The 21,261-nt window shown below is 36.8% G+C and overlaps 2 protein-coding genes across 2 annotated transcripts in view; both read right to left on the bottom strand.

The window, feature by feature from the left end:
* Positions 1-1,201: 1,201 nt before the first annotated feature.
* LOC103707230 (putative glycosyltransferase At3g07620) lies at positions 1,202-5,251 on the bottom strand. The gene is made up of 3 exons (XM_008791635.6): positions 4,824-5,251; positions 2,075-2,639; positions 1,202-1,791 (listed from the first exon to the last, which is right to left on the bottom strand). The coding sequence occupies exons 1-3, from the start codon at positions 5,236-5,238 to the stop codon at positions 1,254-1,256; spliced, it is 1,518 nt and encodes a 505-aa protein (XP_008789857.5). The 5' UTR covers positions 5,239-5,251; the 3' UTR covers positions 1,202-1,253.
* Positions 5,252-8,053: 2,802 nt separating this feature from the next.
* The window catches only part of TSL (Protein kinase superfamily protein), a 36,127-nt gene continuing 22,919 nt past the window's right edge, over positions 8,054-21,261 (bottom strand). The window contains exons 8-16 of the mRNA XM_008791647.5: positions 19,900-19,966; positions 19,104-19,170; positions 17,768-17,865; positions 17,424-17,603; positions 16,855-17,065; positions 15,282-15,546; positions 13,837-13,891; positions 10,681-10,842; positions 8,054-8,370 (exon numbers count right to left, since the gene is read on the bottom strand). Of these exons, the coding sequence (XP_008789869.3) occupies positions 8,275-8,370; positions 10,681-10,842; positions 13,837-13,891; positions 15,282-15,546; positions 16,855-17,065; positions 17,424-17,603; positions 17,768-17,865; positions 19,104-19,170; positions 19,900-19,966 (1,201 nt within the window). The 3' untranslated portion in view covers positions 8,054-8,274. The remainder of the gene's footprint in view (positions 8,371-10,680; positions 10,843-13,836; positions 13,892-15,281; positions 15,547-16,854; positions 17,066-17,423; positions 17,604-17,767; positions 17,866-19,103; positions 19,171-19,899; positions 19,967-21,261) is intronic.

The following is a 21,261-nucleotide window of genomic DNA, read 5'->3' as shown; positions in this document are numbered from 1 at the left end:
TTAAAAAAAAACTTGAGAACTGAAACTATGTTTATATTTGTAAATTTAAAACATAAATATAATTTGCTTTGGCCGATTATTTTTAAAAATTTTAAATATAAATTCTACAAATGGTGATAATAGTGGCGGTGGTGGTGATAATGGTAGTGCCTACCATGATAGCGACGATAATGATAGTGGTGGTAACAACAACAATGATAATTGCTGTGATAGTTAGTTGCAGCAGCAATAATAATAGCGATAACGATGATGATGGCAATAGTATGAAGGGAGAGGAGGGATAGTAGTAGGCATAGAGTGGTATAGATAAAAATGAGATATATCTAGCCCATAAGACTCTTTTCACAGGCCAACGAGCTATATCAGGCCGAAGTATAAGAAAGCTAGAAGAATATTTGGGTAGTGACGGAATACATGAAGACTAAGGTTTAAAGCTCGATAAAATAGACAAATATTTCCATTGAACATAGGTAACCAGCAGCTGGCCATCTGTTATCCCAGAAAGTTTAATTACAGGCTAACAGGAGGCAACAATAAGTATGACAGCAAGAGAAATAAAAAAATAAAAATGATTTTTAATAACTTTCACTTTTGTCAAAAACCATATGAGTTTTTAAAACTATATAAAATGAAAATATATAAAAATACTCTACCCAATAAGTTTTTTGTCTTGTTTTTAAATTTTAGTTTTAAGAAACTCAAAGTGAAAAAGTACAGTAATACTAAACATGGTCTTAATTCTCTTAAGAAATATATTTTTCATAATTTAAAAGTTTCAAAAGATTTTTTTTTTTTTAAACACCAAATTTGAGGAGCTTGTTTCTTGATTTGGGGCCAAAATGACAATTTTGTTCTTGGCAGTTCATTAAAAACACTCTGAATTGCAGTCCTTTCCGAAAGGTTTCAAGGGAGACAAGGCATTTTTGCTAAATAGAGATGATAATGACGTTTTATAATTGACTCAAATACTAGAAGATACAAAGGAAAGAACCTACCACATAATTGATAACTAAATGGCCCTGCTTTCAGGGAGACAAGGCATTTTTGCTAAATAGAGATGATAATGACGTTTTATAATTGACTCAAACACTAGAAGATGCAAAGGAAAGAACCTACCACATAATTGATAACTAAATGGCCCTGCTTTTTGGAAAAGAGAAAGAAGAAGAAGAAACCAAGAAAGTCTTAGCCATCATCTCACTGACCTGAAGCTAACTTGTTATTGCTCAACACTTCGATTCATACAGATATCCTTATGTGCAGTTTACAGTGCTACTATTGTGACTAGGCATCTCAGAAGTCCAAGAAACAGAGAATTTTACAGCACTCCGACGGAGCCACAGTTCATACATTACCATATAAAAGGCATCATAATCTACTGGAACACGAAAATGCCACTGGAAATGCTTGCGTACCTTGAGTACATTCTTTTGCAACATTTCATACTGCTCTGGCCTTACATCATGGAGAATTTTCTTAAGCAGTGGAATATCCAAGGTAGCAACAACAAGAGAGAAGCTCTTCCAGTTCAGTATATCAGCAAAGGGTAGATCGTAATGGTTGGCGATTATCACCGGCACACATCCAAAGTAGATTGCATCGCCGATCCTTGCAGTGTTGACTTCGAAACCCTTGACATGGAGGCAGAATTTGCTGTTAAGAAGCCCCTCCTCGTATGGAGTTGTGATGTGGCCGGAATGGACAAAGATCTCAGAGTCATTTCCCCAGGCTTCCATAAGTCTTTTGCGTACAGGAGAGTTGACTGATCCAGAAAAGAAGGCTAGTCTGGCCCTGGAATGTTCAGAAGAAAACATGCATTTGAGTCAATACTACAAAGGGTAGGTAGTTGAACAAAGGTTGGTATAATAACTTAGTACTACCCCAGTAATTCTACGTACACTAGTAGTTTCAGAACGGGAGAGCAAAATTTAATTGGGCAGGGAAAAGGATCACAAACCCACAAGGAAAAGGGGGGAAAAGTCATCTATATGGATTGGCATTACAAGCATCCTTTCAGTTTTCAATCCTATCGAGAGCTTTATATCAGAAAATGGATTTAAGAGTTGGGTTTTACCTTTTTGATGAAAATACATTTGGGCGGGTTCCATGTCTAGGCCAGATCTGAGGCAAAGATGCATCCTTGTGTGCAACATATCCAGAGAGAAAATAACTAGAAGAGCATACAACTTGAATTGCATTCAATCTAACTTCTTCTGCTCTCGCCATTGCAGACCTTCCAATGGAATGGCAAGCAACATAAAAATGGTTGGCACCACCAGATTGGTTCCAATAAGGGTAGTTTTGCCTAATATCAGTAATATAATTGCGTATAAATTCTGAGATGCCTCCAACACCAACTCTTGGATCATGACGCAACCTTGCAATTGAGAAAGGTAAGAAGAAGAGATCAGCCTCCAATGGATCCTTAGTTATGAAATGACTTTGGATAAGAGCCTTTTTAAAGTAACTTTCACTAGCATAGTTTCCACCAGGTTCAAAGTCCACCGGGAGAAAGGCATGTGCAAATGGATGCTCTTTGCTATGTGGGTATACAAAAACCTTAAAGCTTCGGTTCATCTCCTTATAGTCTTCAGTAAATATATATTTATCATGAAACACCTGATTGTTAAAACCTTTACCTGAAACGTGGAAAATGTTCATGAACATTGAAAAGTAAAGAAGAAAAAACAGAGCATTTACCGAGTTACTTGACATGTAGTGATTATTGTGAAAATTCTTTGTATCAAGAAATAAAACATTACACAAGACATAAGATATTCTTAAATAAAGTTAAACGAATCAAAGAGGATCACCAAAAGACACTTTTCCCATGTGCAGACATTTACTTGTAGAGGAAAAGAAAAATATGCTCTTAGTTCGTTACCTAAATAAGCTAGTAAGCTTAAAAGATCGACCTATTTTAGGAAAATTGGCCATGAATAGGCAAGTGGGGAAGCACAGGTAATTTAGCGAACCTAGAAGGATTGGACAGAAGTCTGTTGTTCATATTCGTATCTGAACAATTTGTAGAAGGAAGCAGAGAGGTCAAAAGTTCTTACAGTGCATATCAATTTCTCCTGGCTGCCCAACACGTTTTTCTACAAATACATTCATCATATAAAAAAGTCAAATTATAGAATAAGGCAAGCTTGCCTAGAGGTCCCAAAATCTAATCTACATGTTAGTACATGCTTTAACTAGACAGTGCTTTCATGATAATAGAGAAGCAACAATATGCTTCCTAGATTCTGCATATAGAGTTGGATAGAAATTAGTACGTATATTGACTTGTAAATTACATGGGGGAAATTTCACTTGTACCAAATTTATTTAATGTAAATCAAATACATGACGTTATTTTGCTTGTCTTCTTAACTCGTACTAGGACCCTGGTAAAAAAAAATTCTAGAACTATAGCTTGTTGCCACAAAATGAAACTAATAAGTAACTTATCTCTTGAGGCACCTCATGTTATAAAATTTTAGTGCCAATACAAAATCAATTGAAACATCATTAGCTTTGCAATTAAGAAAAAATGTCTGCAGGAGATGAGATCTTCCAATTGATGTGAACCTGATTGATACAAAGCATCTTATTGTTTCAACTCAAAAAGAACATTAGCCCATGCAGTACTTTCTATTCTGAGAAGTAAGATCATAAGAACTACAATGAATTATCAATATTTGTTTGACATGGCATGTAAGGTAATTTGTTTGTTTGTTCCAAAAGACAGCTACATAATAGTCATGTCCAAAGATTAGTTTTCAAACTAGTGGAGACAGATAACGAAGTTGGTGGAGCAAAATTAAAGAAATATCTTTTGCTGTCCAAGTTCTAGAACTCCATGATCAGATGGTATTAATTCCTTGCTTAAGAGCACAGAGAATGCAAGGGAAAAGCAGCAATAAAATATCTTCCATGTAAGAGCAATTACTATGTGCATATGTGTCTACGTGTACATGTGCAGTTTTGTGTTTGTGTCGCGTGTGGGTGGGCGGGTTGGTGGGGGAGGAATTTGCTCTGAGCTTGGGAGTTGGAAATGAGTGTCTATTCTCATATTCATGGTCTAAGTAATCTCCAAACAACCTTAGATAAAGGAAAGTTGATAAAGTTGCACCAATTTTAACTCTGTTGAGTGGATGGAGGCCATCAAGGGGGGAAGACTATCAAGTTTTAAAATAAGAGAAAGAAATAGTTGCTTCATTAGGAAGAATTTATGAATTTCCTCAGTTCTCCATTGTGATCAAGCTTTTCACTGATTACTTTCATCGAAGGAAAGTTAATGCAAATTATTTTTCATTAAAGAAAGGCCTTCTATATATGCTGATATTCTGTACTTCATAACCATTGACAAGACAGTCATCACATGATGACTTCTCCCAGGTTGGATTAAATTCAATTAGAAAAGTGTTTGAAGTTGGAGATTTGCTACAGCATGCCTTGCAGTAACAAACTAGGCTTGCCAACAATGTCCATAGAGCTTCAAAATTTTAGCTGCCTACCACCATTTGTGATCACAAAAAACATAACAAAACCAGCAGAAACCGATAGAAATATAAGAGGTGCACTCAAATCTTCATCCAATCCAACCAAAGAGCCTTAATACAAAGCTAATTTAGTACCCTAATAGTTCAGCAAACTCATCCATGAACAATGCACCACTTCATCAGACCGCATCTTCTCTAAAAACAATCTTCCAATCCCTCCACAGAACCAGCGAAGAATCAAACCACAACAGCAGAATCACAAGAAAACCATCCACACAAATGACATAAAACAGCAACAAAACCTCAAAATTAAAAAAATGAAAAAAAAAAACGCACCTTTTGAACCAAATTGTTGCCTAGACCTCGAAGACCGATCGATCCTGCCTTCCAGGCCGCTCCCATCCCATAAAAAAGGCGGCGCCTTTTTCGAACCTGGCGACCGGGGCACATCAGAAACGCCACCATTGGAAGCGTTTCGGGCGAGAGACGGGGGGTCCGGGTGGATCCGGGGAGGAAAAGGGGCGGAGCCGAGTGAGGATGTGAGGAGAAGAAGGTTATTGCGGAGATGGAGGAAGTAATTGGAGGTGGAGGAGATATAGACCAAGAGAAGGATAGAGGTGAGAAGGGTCAAGCCCTTCGGCACAAAGGAGCGGCTCATTGGCGCCGAGAGGAAGGAAGAAGAGCCGGAGGAGGAGGACATGCTGTCTTTGGGGACTACTAAGGGGTTGCAGCTGGAAAATTTGGGTGGCATTAGAAGTCTTTTTTTTTTTTTGGTCAAAAAAAGGAGGGGAGGGGGAGGGACCAGCCCACCCGCGTAGCAGCTCTATTACTGGGCCCCCCTTCCACCAGGGGGTTTCGCGTGCCTTCCCCGACCCGTGGGCTCACCCCACTGGGTTCACCGCCTCACGTGTGGGTACGTCACCCCAGCGCCACCTTGGTACAAGTGGAAGGAAAGCATAACCGCCAACAAGCCAGCCGGGCATGGGGCATTCGGTCCCCTAATTTAATCGATGCCCGCGCGTTTCGAACCCGAGCAACTTGGGCGGAATTATCGCCCCCTTACCACCAGGCTACTACCTTGGTGGCCATTAGAAGTCTTCACTACTAGGAGTAATTTAAAAAGTGTCCACAAAACAAAGCAAGTCCACGATTGACAGATTGTCATGCTTATTGATGTTTTGGAGGAATGGAGTGGTGAACTGGTGACATTTTTTTCTGCTTATTGAATGCTTATTGTCTCTTTCATGCATTCCCCCCCCCCCCCCCCCCCCCCCCCTCAACAAGGTGAACAACTTGATAATAAAAAAAATAAAAATAAATTGCTGCTTCATGGCATCATAAAAAAAAATTTCTGCTTCGCAAATTGAATTTTACCATGAATTGCACCCATCCAAGGAATCAACAAATTTCCGTGTATCCCTTTGCATGCCAATTATGTGCTTGAATTTTTTTACTTTCTTAGAATTTTAGAGAGGGGTTAACTTTTCACTGCCCTTTTAGTTTAATAGGTACATATATAAAGATTTTATTAAAAAAAATCTTGGGACTGAATTATAGAAAAATCCATTCTTCTCAATTGTTTTTGATAGTTATGTAAAAAAAATTAAAAAAAAGGGATAAGCAGGTAGATGAAGCGACTTTCCTTCCTTTCATTCTAATATGGCCTCCGACTTCATCAGAATCTAAATCTGAATCAGATTGGGATATTCTCCGAGTTGCTGGGTCTGCGAACCCCTAGCTATTAGTGTCATAACTCATCCCTTGCTTGGTTCTGGTCAGTCCGCTACCGAGTTTTTATTTTCAATTCAATCAATCAACCCCATGCTTTAGATCAGCTAATTGAGAATCAGAATCTGGATCTGGATCTTCTCCGGCAATTGGGATCAGCCACTCATCTTGAGTATGTCACCTGGTTTGATTTGGCCTGGTTGATGAAAGTTCTCGTTTCTATGACTATTTTTCGTAAGCCAAAAGAGGAGCTTAACTCTCATAGGACTCGGTTACTATAGCTCGAGGCTGTGTTTCGCCCATCGTAGAATAAAAATTTATAAATAGAGGAGTCGGATGATCTTGAATCATTGTTTTCTGCCACTTAAAAAAATCACTTCTTAATAAATTTAGGAAGTCAATCCACTAAAGAAAAAAAAGAAAAAAATATTGATCTAGTACATTCTGAAACTGGCTTTTTTTAATAAAATAAGCAACATGTTTTTGCAATAAGAAGGTTTTTTTTTTTGTTTATGCAAACTTCCTTTTTGTCTCTACCTTGTACCAATTTCTAGCTTAGTTGGCACCAATCGGCAATGTCCATGTTCTTCATTATGATCTCATTAGGTACGCTCCAATTCAATTCTCTCAATCATCCAAACTTTTTTTTTGCTAAGGCATCCAAACTTGCTTTGGATGACTACAAGTCTACAACCTACAATCTGGTCGGCTGGGATTAAAAAGAGAGGCAACATCTGGAAGAGCGAGAGGGATAAGAGTGATGAAAAGGAGAGTACAAGGAGTTGAACAGCCGTCTTGCTTCCCTTAGCTTTGGCCCTTGGATCACAGAGGCTAGGGTTTAAATTCAGGTTGGGTTTAAGGGCTCAATAAAGCCTTGCGGGAATATCAATTTGGCCATGTCATAGGTGTCTTCAAATGTTTGCCGTCTAGCAAAGCAGCATGGCAGATTAGCCAAGTAGCTGTAGATTATTGTAGGATTGGAGTTTTGCAGAGTGTTGCTTTGCCACTATATCTTCAAGGTTTAATTGGAGAAGATATTGACAACAAATTGGGGAATGCAATTGCAAGAAATTAAAAAAAAAATCACTTGATCTTCTTTCTTTAATTCTTTATAAGACCCTGCAGGATGTCTTATTATTGCTTACTTTCATGGGAATGCTAAACAAAAATTGGTGAGTTTTTGTTCCACCCCTACATTTAATATTTGAAAGAGGTGAAAAGTATCTGACAAGAGATGCTAAATGTTGAGCAACTACTCCTAGAATGACGAAGTAATGCAGAGAAGAGGATTTAGCCAACCATCATTTTATATTTTAATGTAGTATGGATGGGGCAAAATTTTCCCCACTTTTTTTTCAGGTCTTGCAACACTTTCAGTGTATATTAAAAGAAACAAAGGTATCGCTCCAAAAATCTTCAGTTAATAGGTAAAGTTTAAAATACTGGTTTGAGAAATCTTCAGTTAAGGGTTTTGCCACAAGTTTTGAAAAATGCAGAACACGCAAAACAGACACCAAAGCAAGATTCTAAAATATGTCCACACGAAAAGAGAAAATAAAAAGGAGGCAGGGCTGCCACAGTTGGCTGCACACCAACTGATTTTTTTTTTCTAAAAAAAAAATCATCGATTAAAAACACAAAATTGTCACGCGTCGTGAATAATTCATGAAATGTGCAAACTGATTATTATTTTATGAAAATTTCAATTATATACATATTGGAAAATCACATGACCAATGAAAATCCTGTGCATACAGAAGAAATATGCGACCGAGTCCCCTAAATAACCAAAATGTTCCTCCTGAAATACATTCCAGATTAAACAAATAAACCTCAGCTGATAGAAAAACAATAAATATTGCTGTGATTGTTGCCTCATTTTCACTACCAAAAGGATGAAATTTTAATACAAGCACATTATAAAAAAAGAAAAAAGGTTTCTGTTCTTCTATAAGAAAGCCTCCAAGATAGAAGCAAAGAGGAGCATTAGCTCTACATTTACAAAGCATGACCCTGTCTAATCTTGTGTGTAAATATCTCTCAGGCTGAACATACATCTCTACTTCTTCGAATAGGAGAGATAAGGATCTTGAGCAATCGTTAAAACATCTGGCCGTTCTGCTTGGTTATACGTCAGACACCGACGAATTAGCTCCTGAGAATATCAACGCCAAAGAAGGAGCATTAATAGCCAAGTATCTCCTGATTCTTCTATTTCAATGAATACAATACTCCATGTAGGATAAACATCGAGGAGCTCTGATTTGAGGGGTTAAGAAAGGGACCAACAGCAAGCATGCCAGGCAGGCAGAAGTCTTTTGCTTGTCATTTATGAACTAGATGTTGAAAAGAGGTTCCCAAAATATGTCTTTCTGGTTGATTTTATGCTGACCAATGGAAGTTAAAATTTTAAGTAATCAAGTTCAAACTAGTCCACTACTAATAAGAAAATAACAGTCATATTGGACTTCGGGTTTTGGTCCATATCGGAAGTCAATGTGAATCTCATACAGCACAGCTTTTTTCTGGCTGAGTCAGAGCAAGATCAATCAAGGGCATGTGCTTCTCCATGTATATAGTGTGAATAGGTTAAATTAATGAGGCTTTAGATTTTTTTTTCAAAAAAAGCTGCACAATTTCATGTGCTGTGGTTCCTCTGTAATAAGGACATATGCACATACAGTGCGCATGGGCATGAGGATTTTCAAGTGGGTTTCATGTCAAAATTGTAGACTGAGGACGCACAGCAAGAAGTGTCGCCCATGGCTCAGACTCCATTTGTTACTTGTTAGTCTCAAGCTAGTCATGTATTTCTGGTGTAAGTTAAAAATAAAAGATATGATTACGAAAAATAGAAAGAAACGAATTAAAATAACAAAGTTATTATTTTTCTTAAAATAGATCCCAGATTGTTATAACTTACGATACCAACTTTAATCTTGTATGCAAGCTCACCACTAATCCCTTCCACTAATCATCTAAACAAGCATTTGCCTTCTCTAAAACTTTATAATGAGATTTTCTTCTATTAATTATGTTCAAAACAAAGATGTGAAAGAAAAAAAAATTAGTGTTGTCCTCATGTTAACAGTGACAACCAGTCACAACCAATTAGAGAATAACATCATGAAAATAAGATGTATCAATATTGTAATTTAACCAATTAAATACATGGTTAATACTTAATACTCTATAGTTTATAGATATTCAGAGATTACAAATATTAATTCAGTTTAGCAGCCACCCATTCAGTTTGATATATCACTGCACATGATTACTTGTATACAACAATGTAAAGTTATCACTTATGTTATATTTAATAAAGCTAACCTTTAAAACCACCAGCAGGTGATTTTCATTCAAAGCTTATTTTTTCTATTTGTTCTTAAACTCAACCCAACTTGTCCAAGTCAAGAAAAAAACTGTCTTAACTAAACTATTAGCACGTCATTTGTTCTTAAACTTAACATTTTTAGATGTCCGAGTCATTACAGACTCAGACTCAGCCATTTCATGCTTTCTTTTTTGAGACCATCAAGCCACAGAAATCTGACTCGCTAGACTAGGCCAAGTATTTCAAGCATGAAAACCACATGATAGGTAGCATTAATGGAGAGCAAAAAGATGGAAAATTGCAATTAAGGTTCAAAACCACAAGCAGGTGATTTTTATTCAAAGCTTATTTTTTCTATTTGTTCTTAAACTCAACCCAACTTGTCCAAGTCAAGAAAAAAACTGTCTTTACTAAATTATTAGCACGCCATTTGTTCTTAAACTTAACATTTCTAGATGTCCGAGTCATTACAGAATCATCAAGCCACAGAAATCTGACTCGCTAGACTAGACCACATTTATTAACTACCTTGGTCGCAGATCTCAGGTTTTTGACTTTCGACTGATGATTCTGAGAACTGGCTATTAAGGTGGGTTGGGGCAAAAGCTAATTATAACGAAAGATATACCATGACTATAACCATAACCACCCAGCTTTATTCTAACAATTTGGGGTCTGATTATGGATCCTCATTCACCAAAATTTCCTATTTAGGGCCAGTATCATAAACTAAGCTACTAATTATGTTTTAACTAAAAATACATGAATAATGAGTCAGGAGTTTCTTACTAATAAGTCAGCAAAACTAAGGAAGCAGAGAATTGTGTGAAAATGAAGATCCTAAAAACTATTATGTCAATAACAATAAATGGCAGATGAAGACCATCTGACCATGAAAGGAATTACAAAATGAAAAATCTAAAGGGGCTGATCAGGATTTACTTTCCAGAAAAGCAAATAAATAAATAATTTTCTACCAGTGAAGAAAATAAAAATCTTCGAACCATAGAATGCTTTTATGGTCCTTGGAAGGAAATAGGCAGAATGCCGCCAAGGGGTCATGTTCACTTCTCATGAGGTAACAGAAATATTACACATGATACGGTAATTCTTAAGAAAAGAATGACGAACCTTTGCCTCGTTGGAGACAGCTGGTTTCTGAGGAAATTCCACCTTGCGTGCATTAATAATAGTGTCTTCACGAAGAATTCTCTCTTGCGTCTGGTCATGCCCAAAGGGACGTTTACCAAAGAGCATTTGGTACAAAATTACACCAGCTGACCAAACATCCACCTGTGCACAAGCAACAGCAACAGTTTAACATACCAAAGTATGAGAAGGTAGCTGTAAATAAATGACTTATTTAATTAGTCCTCTAAGATGCTCTATCAATTATTGCAGTCATAACCATTAAGTGTTTATCCAAAATATCCAATTGACTCTGCATACCATAATTACCTCCTGCACATTATTAAAGGAAAAGCTATATGTGTGCTTATACAGATTTTTAATGTGTAAGCTGGGATTGATCTTCAATAACCCAAATAGTCCGCTTAGAGAATAAGACAGTCACAATTTGGGCCACACCCAATCTTAGAGAATAAGATTTCATGTCCACAAAAACTTGAATAGGATAGGATAAACATCAAAGGCTACGTATTTCAGTTTTTAAAGCTTTACACTGCCCCAGTCGAGAGATTTTGCTGCTACAAGGTTCACGGAAGCATCAGAACCTGATTTTTCTTAAAAAATAAAAATTAAAAAGGTATGCATTGAACTTGACGTGTCAGCACAAGGAGAAAAGTCAGGGTCCCTCCTACAAGGAGGTTACCTAACCTAGAACTGAGAATCGGGCTGCCTAAAAACCGATATATGCTTTTAAGGCGACCAGATGAAGTTTCTATCATTGTTTATGTGGCAAGACAAAGTTTGTTTATGTGGAACCAAAATTTTGCATCCAGATGAAGCTTTCCTAGAGTTGGGATAGCCTTCTTCCTAGAGGCACTTAACCTCAAGTCGCTGTGTGCAGCTCCTAAAATTTGTAGACCACATGTATGGGAAGTATGCATGACTCTTTCCTATTTTACAATCCTTCTTCCTCCTCTTCCTCTTCCCCTCCTCCTCCTTCCTTATCAAGCAGTGGTTGCCTAATCGACCCTGTTCACCGGCAAGGCCCACCTCTCCCACAAATACCTTAGCTCAAAATTCACCTCCACTCTCTTCCACCTTGCCATCACTGCTTGGCATCATTGCTATCAACTAGTTACAATCAACGAACGCGTCAACTCTCAAATCCCGGTCATTTGGTTGCATATTCCCCCTCTCCTCCACCTCCATTGCCTCTCAGAGAAACCGGCAATCTCTGAGTGGTGTTATCCATTTCTAGGAGGTGGCATGGGCCACTGGTAGTGGAGGGGCAGCCAAGGTGGCAGCAGATGGGCAAGGAGCTAGGGCAGGGAGACAAGTGGCAGAGATGGGCGGGGTATAGATGGAGGAGGACTGGTTGAATAAAGTAATAAAAAATAAAGGTAGGCAGCAGTGCAACAACTGGCAACCGGTTGTATATGTGTTTTCATTTTTTGCCCCTATGAAAAGGATGGCCAGGATTCATCACTTTTTTTTCCGTGAAACTAATAAAATGTACCATAGCAAAACTCAATATATTATAGACGACCAAGGAGAGTTTTGTTATTTCAAAAGATTTGATGGTTTATTTCAATTTTCAGCTTTCTCAAAAAGAAATGGGAAAAAAAACGTCTTTCTTTTCAGGCAATGGCAGTTGTGATAACGACAATGGACCAAGATGGACAAATCTAGGCTTACTACAAAAGCAACTGACTAATGTAAATGTTTGCACAGTCATGAAATGGACTGAAGAATTATGGAGCAATATAAGTGTCTATGAGACAATGCTATATACAATAGGTATTCATGGGACTACAAAAAAAAAACTTACACTGCAGAAACAAAGCATGATTGATATTTTTTAAGATGCAGAGCCACATTGAACAGGAAAAAATGAAATTAACGAATTGGAGTCATGATCTGAAAATTGACTACAGAAGATTTTCAGAATCAAACCATCCCTTTCCTCCTATTTTAGATTTTTACCTTCTCCACACCTCATTGCCACCATATGTTCAATGTCAACAAACACAAGCAAATATAAAGATTTGTAGATGGCTTGCTAATCATGTTGCTACTCGCAAGTGCACGACATAAAAGTGATAGAAGCAAGAAATTCTCTCAAAATGGAGAAAATCTAATTTCATATGGTTAAGTTTGCTGCGGTTATAAGTTGAACTTACAATGTGCTTTAAACAGATAATGCTGCACATAACATCGCATCAAACATACAATTTTTTTCTTTTACATGAAACTCAAGGCTGCAACAAATTCCCAATTCTTACTTAAAACTATTGTAATCCTCCATAGATTAGTAATTGTAATATGTTGCTTGAAAGGGGAGCAAACACAGAGGCCAACCAGATGCATGAGTACAAAGCAGTATTGCCACAAAAAGAAAGGGGAGGAGGAGAGTGAGTAGGAAGCAAAATTTTCTTGCCAAATAAGCAATGATTAAAACTTCATCTGGCAACAAATTAGGAGCTGCACACGGCCACTTGAGGTTAAGTGCCTCCTCTAGGAAGAAGGCTACCCTGACTCCAAGGACAATAACAAAGCAAGGAAAAAGACAACACCAGCCTGAGGTTAGAATGGAGAATAAAAGACCAGGGACTAAATCAAAGAGAGAAGGTCAACTAAAAGTCTTCTATTCAGAAAGAAAAGGTGCCAATGCTTTCATCTCTAAGAAAGGGAGTAAAATGGAACCAAACCATAATTTTTGTATGAAAATATCATAATATAACTAAAACAACCAACAAATGCAAAACAGGGCTGCCTAGCAGCAATCTACACACATCATGATCAACCAAATGAAGAATTGTTTTACAGTAACCTAATAGCTGCAGACACCAGTTATAATGGCCTCTACTTATAGTTCACATGCAAAAAAGATCTAAAATTCCAATCGACTTTACCATTGCCAGTGTTTAAACATCATGTAGAATTGAAGCTTCACATGCTATAAACAAATTGCTTACATAGCTTTGTGAAACTTTTGCTTCTGTGCTCTATTAGTGCTGATGAGGAACTGACTGAAACCTAAAAACTAACTCATTTCTTGATTCACCATACTGATCTTGTATTAGATGGCTATAAATTTAGAATATAAATTGGTAGTCCAATTCCCTTAAAAGGATATCTGTAATTTTCATCATTACAAACCTTTGACGATATTAGTGGTGTTTTGCTGAGCTCAAAGCACTCTGGGGGTAAATACCTGAAAATACATGAGCGGACAAAATCAGGGACAACCACACATGTCACAATGTAAACTCAGACTGAATTAGATGAAAAACAAGGACACTAACTTAATGGTGGGTCACAAATGAGACAAGCAAACGAAAATTTATTGACATATTTAAAACAGATTCACGAAAAGTTGAGATACAAGACAGATTACGAACACAATTATTATAATAATTTTTTGTTATCCAATAACGCACAACCAACATGGTGTCCTAAAATGCTATGGTACCAGAGTAAACATGCAATAGTATTTGAAATTTCAAGAGAATATAATGCAAAGAACAGGAATAGTGCCAGAACTCTCTTACAATGGTATGAATTTGTAAGATTAAACCATAAGTAGTAGGGTCGAGCCACAAAATAAACAGAATGGATTGCCACACATTTAAGAGGGAAGATGAAAGAATTATTTGTATATAGTAAAATTATCTGTCAACTGGTACAAGCAAAATACAAAAAATACAAGATAACTATGCCAATCAAATTACAATAGAAAAGCAAATTCAGGAAGGAAGAATGTAAGACACCTGAAAGAATATAAACACAAATATAAGCCAAAAAGAAAGCAGACATAAAATATCTACACATACTTATGCTAAAGCTCCAAATTTAATCAGTTCATTCCGGAAACCCAATAAATACTGACAGTTAAAGTTTACATATCTGGGAGGTAGAAATCCAATTAACAACTATTCATCTAAAATACATGTTTCAAAGTAATCAATATAAGATCAAACTATTTCTAGATTAGTTAGTGTGAGCATAATCCATTAAGTGGTTATTTTTGGTCTATTCAGTTCAAAATGAGTCTCCAGAAGCTTCGGTTCTTGGAAGCGCTGCAATAATTTACTGTCGTCTATTAGTTAAAAAATGGTCTAGAACCAGATTCAGATAAGATATAGGACATGCACTGTGATGTTAAAGAATGGCTAGCAAGCAGAGTTAGCAACTTGTCATAAGTATAGTTTTCTCCTTATAAAATAATAGTAATGATGATGATCACAGGAGGTAAAAAGAAGTGATCAACAATAATCCAATGGAATACCGATTGAGTGCAAGAAAACATTAGTCAACTTAGATCTTTTCTTCAAATTCTTAATAGTACTATGTGCTGAACTTCATAATTAGTGTAAGACACCATCAAGGAAGACTTCTTGAGAAAGAGATTAATTTTAAGCAGTTAAATAATCAGGAATCACATACAATTGAGCCACATACACTGTGGAGCACCATGAACATATTTCATTTGGAACTGAAAAATACTTGCTATCTTTAATTCATGGAATAACGCTTATTGTGTGTCTATGTGATGGGAAGAGAGAGGAATAAAGTGATAAAATAATCAGAAGCCACGCACTCACCAGTATGTTCCAGCTCCCTGCGAAGTCAGTTCCATACCCTGAGATCCAACATCATCTTCCACTATCTTGCTAAGACCAAAATCTGTCACTTTTGCAAAACCAACCTCATCAAAGAGAACATTCCCAGGCTTTAAATCATAATGAATGATTTTTTGAGGTCTCTTGTTCAAATAGACAAGGCCTTGAAATATCTGAACAAATACAATTCTAGCTTCTCTCTCAGGAAGAATAGGTGTTGCTTTAAGGACAGCATCAAGATCCTTCCCTGATCAAAATGCAAGTGAATCACAAAAGTAGCATCAGACTCAAATTGCTTCTGACTCAAATTTTGACAAAAATCATCTATACAATTTCATATAAAATCCAGCCCTAGCACTTCAAACAGATAAATTTTTCCTTCGCATTTACATAGAAGACTTAGCCGACCATGAGCTGTGATAACAAAATGCATCCACCGTGAAAAAAATTCCAAAGAGAAAACTAAGAATACGAGCACAGAGAAGAATATCATCCGACTCAATGCAGATCATTGAAGTAAAGAATTGGAATTTAAAGAGAAGAATTTGCCTTTTCCAACAGAACTTTTCAGTCAGAGCAAGGTTGCCAGTGTTCTGCATAGCAGAGCAGACCAGTCTAAATTTGTATCTTGTAGCAATAAGTGAGACTGGTTATTCTCTTACTTTTTGGCTCATATGTCCAGAAATACATACAACTGTAAACTATAAGATAAATATGATGCACCATATCCATGCATATCTAAATAATAAGCATTGGACAAGAGGATAAATGTGTAAGCATCAGGATTTAAGTGCCAATCTTTTTGCTTAAGGCATTTCTAGTAAAATTTAAGAAGTTTGTTGCTTCTCCCTCAGAAGGGAAAATTAGAAGATGTGGAATCTATCATATGGTATGGTCCACAAAGCTATCTGAGAATCCATGGCAACACAAAATAAAGGGAAGGCCCAAGTATCATATTCATGAGTTTCATTGAAATTTAAACCAACGAAGGCAAAAGCAGAAGATAAATGAGGGAGCACTAATCCTATCCTAACATGGCGGAGACACATGTAGAGAACCTTATTTCTAGGTTTTCAAACTAGTCATATTTGAGATAAGTGTAATTGTTCATATTACATAAAATGATTGCTTGAGGATTTAAAAATGCACTAGAGTGAATCAAGATCAGCGGCAGTATCTACACAGAACCTCGTTATTAATGCCACTATGGGATTTTTTTTGTACCTCACCAAGAACTCCTAAGAGGCCTCTGCAAGTGCTTTATCTCTACATTGGAGTGGATGAATTAGTTGCTATCAGTTCTTCTTGACAGATGACTCTGATTACAGTGTAGTACAAATATAGACAATTTACCATGACTGTCACCATAATGACATTCATTGTACAGTCCATGTGATGACAGTGCCCGAGTGCCGATCAAATCATAGCTCAGAACATCACAGGGCTTTTAAACCCGAAAACACAGGCAGGTAAATGAATATAATATAAGCATAACAAGTTGTCCAATTCAGCATAGGTGATTCAATGAAAATGCCGATCAAGGATATGCACATACCACTGCAGTACTCTAGGACGGTGCAGAATGTGTTGTGGTCAATCTCAAAGATGTCCCATAGACGCACGATATGAGGATGGACCAGTGTCTTATGTATGTTGTATTCACGAATAGCATGGCGTATATAACTTTGCTTTTTCTCTTCACTCCATTGAGCATTCAAACCGTGAAGCTTACACGCAACGTATCTATACTCCACCAGATCAAATGCCTGCTTGAAAGTTCCCACTTCAAATCACTGCAAAACGATATATGCTCACCAATGCCTATAAAGGCAAAATAGAAAACTAGCCATCTCAGTACTAGGCCCCATACCGGTGCCACCCAGTTACTATATCAGTAAATCCAGTACAGAGGCCAATTCGGCGAACCAAATATCAATATACCTCCCGTACCACATATCGGTACTGAACCAGCACGGTACGGTACGCCCCATACCATCTGATTTAATACGGTATGGCATACCATGGGCCCAAGATTGAACCCTGATGAATATGATTACTATGACACAGGTAACCGTGATGGCTCACAGATTTCGTATAATCCATTAAACAAGGTACGGGATTTACCTTGTAAACCTCACTAAAACCTCCCTTCCCAAGAAGGTTCAAGAGAGCATATCGATGGTTAAGAATCTGGAAATTGTTGAAGCGTGATCCATCCTCGTCCCGTATTCGCTTCATTTCACGTAGTAGCCTTCCCTTTTCCACTTCATAACGATCCCTCTCTCTTAGATAATATTCTTCTTCCTAAATAAAATTAGAAAAAAAATAAAGGATGATCAGACATATCATACCAACAAAGAAAAATGTCAGTACTTTGACGGTATAGCATAGCTTGCAAATAGCAAAATGGAAGAAAATGAACAATATGAAAGAGTTATCATGGCCACATATAGCACACAGGAGCTTACACGTTTGATGCTTGCTAGGCGAGATTTATAAATCTCATCCTGTATAAGGAAATCTTCCTCTGACATACCACTTTCCACATCACTACCATCACCCTTATCTAAAAGAGAGAAGAATTGTAAAATGATATAAATGCGTAAATGACCCTTACGGCTGAGTAAATAAGTTGACATGAAATAATTATAAAAAGGCTTTCTTATCATTGCATATTAAACATAGAGAAAATAATCATTTGAATAGAAACATTGTATCCTAGAGCCAAATAGGTCAACAAATAGTAATTATTTGAAAGAAGAGACTTGTATCATAAAATCAGATCAACTCTATAATACAGCCAAACAGAGATGATGGGGTTCTAGAGATCAGACCGTCAAGTATCAGTGAATATCTTTGGCATGAGCACATAAGATCAACTTATTGGTGGTGTCATGTTCCATCACAAGGACAATCATATTACCATTATTTGGAGCAACGAAAAGTGGAAAACCTAACACCATATAGATATTTTTTTGTAAAACTACGATCCGAGAAAAATGCAAGTGAGCATATGCATATTGAAAATCAAGTTATTCAATCACCAGCAGCAAAAAATGCAATTCTGGATCTTGGAATCCCCAGCTTTTTGACTGGCGTCTATGCATCTATAAACATGTACAATGATGAGTTGCTAGGAAAGGGGAAAACAGATCTAATATGGCCATAAACAACAAGCTTATCCCAACTAGCTCAGTAATCTTAGTTCATTTGAGACGAGAACTTCATCTTCTATCACCACTGCAGCTTTTCCAAATCCTTTCACACAATTTTTATGAGAGATCTAATCGCTACAAAACAACAAAGTAACAAAGCCAATGAGCTCTGGAGTTGAACTGACTTGCCTTGGTATAATAATAGTGATCACTGTATCAAAATACAGCTACTTAGCCAATAGGACGGGCAATGTGCGGATTTCTCATTACTATAGCAACTTGCAAACATTTGACATCAGTTGGTGAGGCTTACTAACTAGATCAAGTAGAGAAGGATCTTGTACTTCAACAAATGCAAGAAAGCTATGAGCTTTTTCATCTAATGCATCTATGCATATGGCCACTCCCTTTTTTAACTACCCTCAAAAATTTTATATTGCAAGGTACACTAAAATGGGTGCATGAGACATGAGCATACGCAGTTATGCACACTATGAAAATACATGCCTCGCCAATTCAGAGATGAAATCAGTTGCATGAACATAAAAGAGAGCTAAAAAAACAAAGCAACAAATTGGTAAACCAATCTCTTAGTGGCTCGCTAGCCGGCCATGGCTATCCTTTAGTTAGTGCTGGAGAGGAACTTTACCATGTTGTCGTTTTTTAAGCGATTTTCGGTGCCTCTCAATAGCCTCTTTCATCTCCAGCAAAGATCTCTACATGTGGAATAAAAAAACATCATATGTCACATTTTTATGTGAAATGCACAAGAACACCTACATGGCCAGGTGATGAAAATTGTGCACTAAGATTTTATGCAAGAAAAGCTACACTTGGCCTAAACCAGTTCATATATGCATAATATATACAAATAGCCAATAAAGTTGAGGAAATCCAATACATTTTGTCAATGGTAGAAATACATATTTACATCACTATTACATAACAAAAATGATCGTGAGTTTAATATTATCGTACTTCGCTGTATGTGCAATTTCAAATGCAGTAAACCAGCGGTCATGCGGACATAATAAACAGCTAAACGTGCAGATGCTGTTTCCATATAAGCATCTAAATATATAGCCATCATGCAGGTGAGTCTCATTTAAGTAATTCGATAAGTCCAATCATAAGATCATGTAGATGCATATTTTTATGTTTAATAAGAACCAAAAATTCTATACAACAGCCAAACACTGACAATTCTGTGCCATGGTCAATCGAAATATGGCCCATTGTATCAAGGAATGTACTAACAAGTTCCAAGTAACATGACTGGCAGACCTTGCATGGTAACATGCAAATGTCATTCAGCTCTCAAGACCAGACACAAAGCATAATACGCAAAGCAATCTTGTTCATCGCATTATACAGATAAAAGATGGAAGTAAATATTTATGTACATATGGTGAATCTCAGTTTTTTCTACTAAAGAAAAAACTTACAAGATGAGAATTAAGATCCTTCAATGCCTGACCATCCTCCCATGTCTCAGAAATAACAGTCCCAGCTCTGCAGTTTAAAAGAGAACATATTGTTTTTTTCAGAAAAGGCAGGACCAAGAGAGCATGTCACGAAACAAAGACAATGGAATATGATCACCATAAATCCTCCATGATGCACATGGATGCTGGGGGCATAAAATTGACAAAGAAAATGGCTGCTCAACAAGGGAATTCCCAAACTTCAAATACAGTGATACAGGTTTATATATTTACATACATAAAATTGTCAGGCACATGTATACTCAAAATATGTTTGATTATGTATGCCCATTATATACACTGATATCTACCAAAAGTAATGACTTGTTTGCTTTCAAACTAATTATTTATATTTGGTTACAGGGAAAAAAAGTAAAAGCAAAAAATAAAAAACTTAATTGCAACCATGAGATCGAGTTATTTAATAGGTTCAACTAATTACGATTGGAGCATAACAAGATAACCTCATAACATGTTCATTATAAACCAACACTGGCATTAGCTCAAGAACTAGATCAGCGATTGTTGTCAGTTCCATTACTAATTTGAAATATGCCTTGCTATGAAGCACATCTCAATAATTGAATGGCATGCTCTTTTACAATCACCATTCCAGATAACAAATTTAGATTGGTAATGGATATTCTACTTCACAACCTAATGCCACCATACAACATATACACATGTTAGACATGGGTCAAAAACTGTCATGGACAAAACAGATTAACATATCATTTCCGTGCTTGTGCAAGTGTGGAGTTAGCACATGAATGATGTGTGTTTTATGTGCTGTCAGGAGTTTGTCACTAGATAGATTACATCCAACTGCACCGGCTCCGGGGAAAGAATGAGTTTAAGACAGTCGGAGATCTTCAGGTTTTAGAATGCGAACCTCTTACAGGGAATCATGCTCATGAACAGGATTAGTGAAAAAATAACAAAGACAAACCAACATTATTGTAAAGTTCAAAAGTTTGAATATTGCAGAACAAGTGAAATGATATATTAGTCTAAACAAGCGTGATTTATGTCATCTAGCAGATGAATTAATCATCAGGTATCGGACCTTGGAGAACTGAGAGAAATATGTTTCCTAGTTGCTTTTAAGTTACTCAATGTATGCAAAAAAATCAAATAAAATGTTCTCAGCATTGGTTAAAGCAGATCTGGTAGATCATTTGACAAATTGATGGTGGCATGCCTTACCAAGAAATGTCTTTAATTATTAATAGATATTGTGCTGCCTTATTCCGCACATCCACATATAGATCTCACGTAAATTTACAAGATTAACATAGCATTTGTTGAGGTACCACATAAATC

Source organism: Phoenix dactylifera, chromosome 5, assembly GCF_051530095.1.
Source record: "Phoenix dactylifera cultivar Ajwa chromosome 5, Ajwa_hap1_PhDact_Kaust_v1.1, whole genome shotgun sequence".
In the NCBI taxonomy this organism is placed as follows: Eukaryota; Viridiplantae; Streptophyta; class Magnoliopsida; order Arecales; family Arecaceae; genus Phoenix; species Phoenix dactylifera.
The sequence above is the reverse complement of the archived record's forward strand: the minus strand, read 5'-3'. Positions and strand labels throughout refer to the sequence as shown.

What these genes read in the sequence shown, in the direction of transcription:
- LOC103707230 (XM_008791635.6), bottom strand. Translation starts at nt 5,238, where the DNA reads ATGCCACCCAAATTTTCCAGCTGCAACCCCTTAGTAGTCCCCAAAGAC. An exon ending in GCAACAATTTGGTTCAAAAG is followed by an intron (nt 2,640 to 4,823) that starts GTGCGTTTTTTT and finishes TCCACGTTTCAG; the next exon opens with GTAAAGGTTTTAACAATCAG. An exon ending in AATGTATTTTCATCAAAAAG is followed by an intron (nt 1,792 to 2,074) that starts GTAAAACCCAAC and finishes TGAACATTCCAG; the next exon opens with GGCCAGACTAGCCTTCTTTT.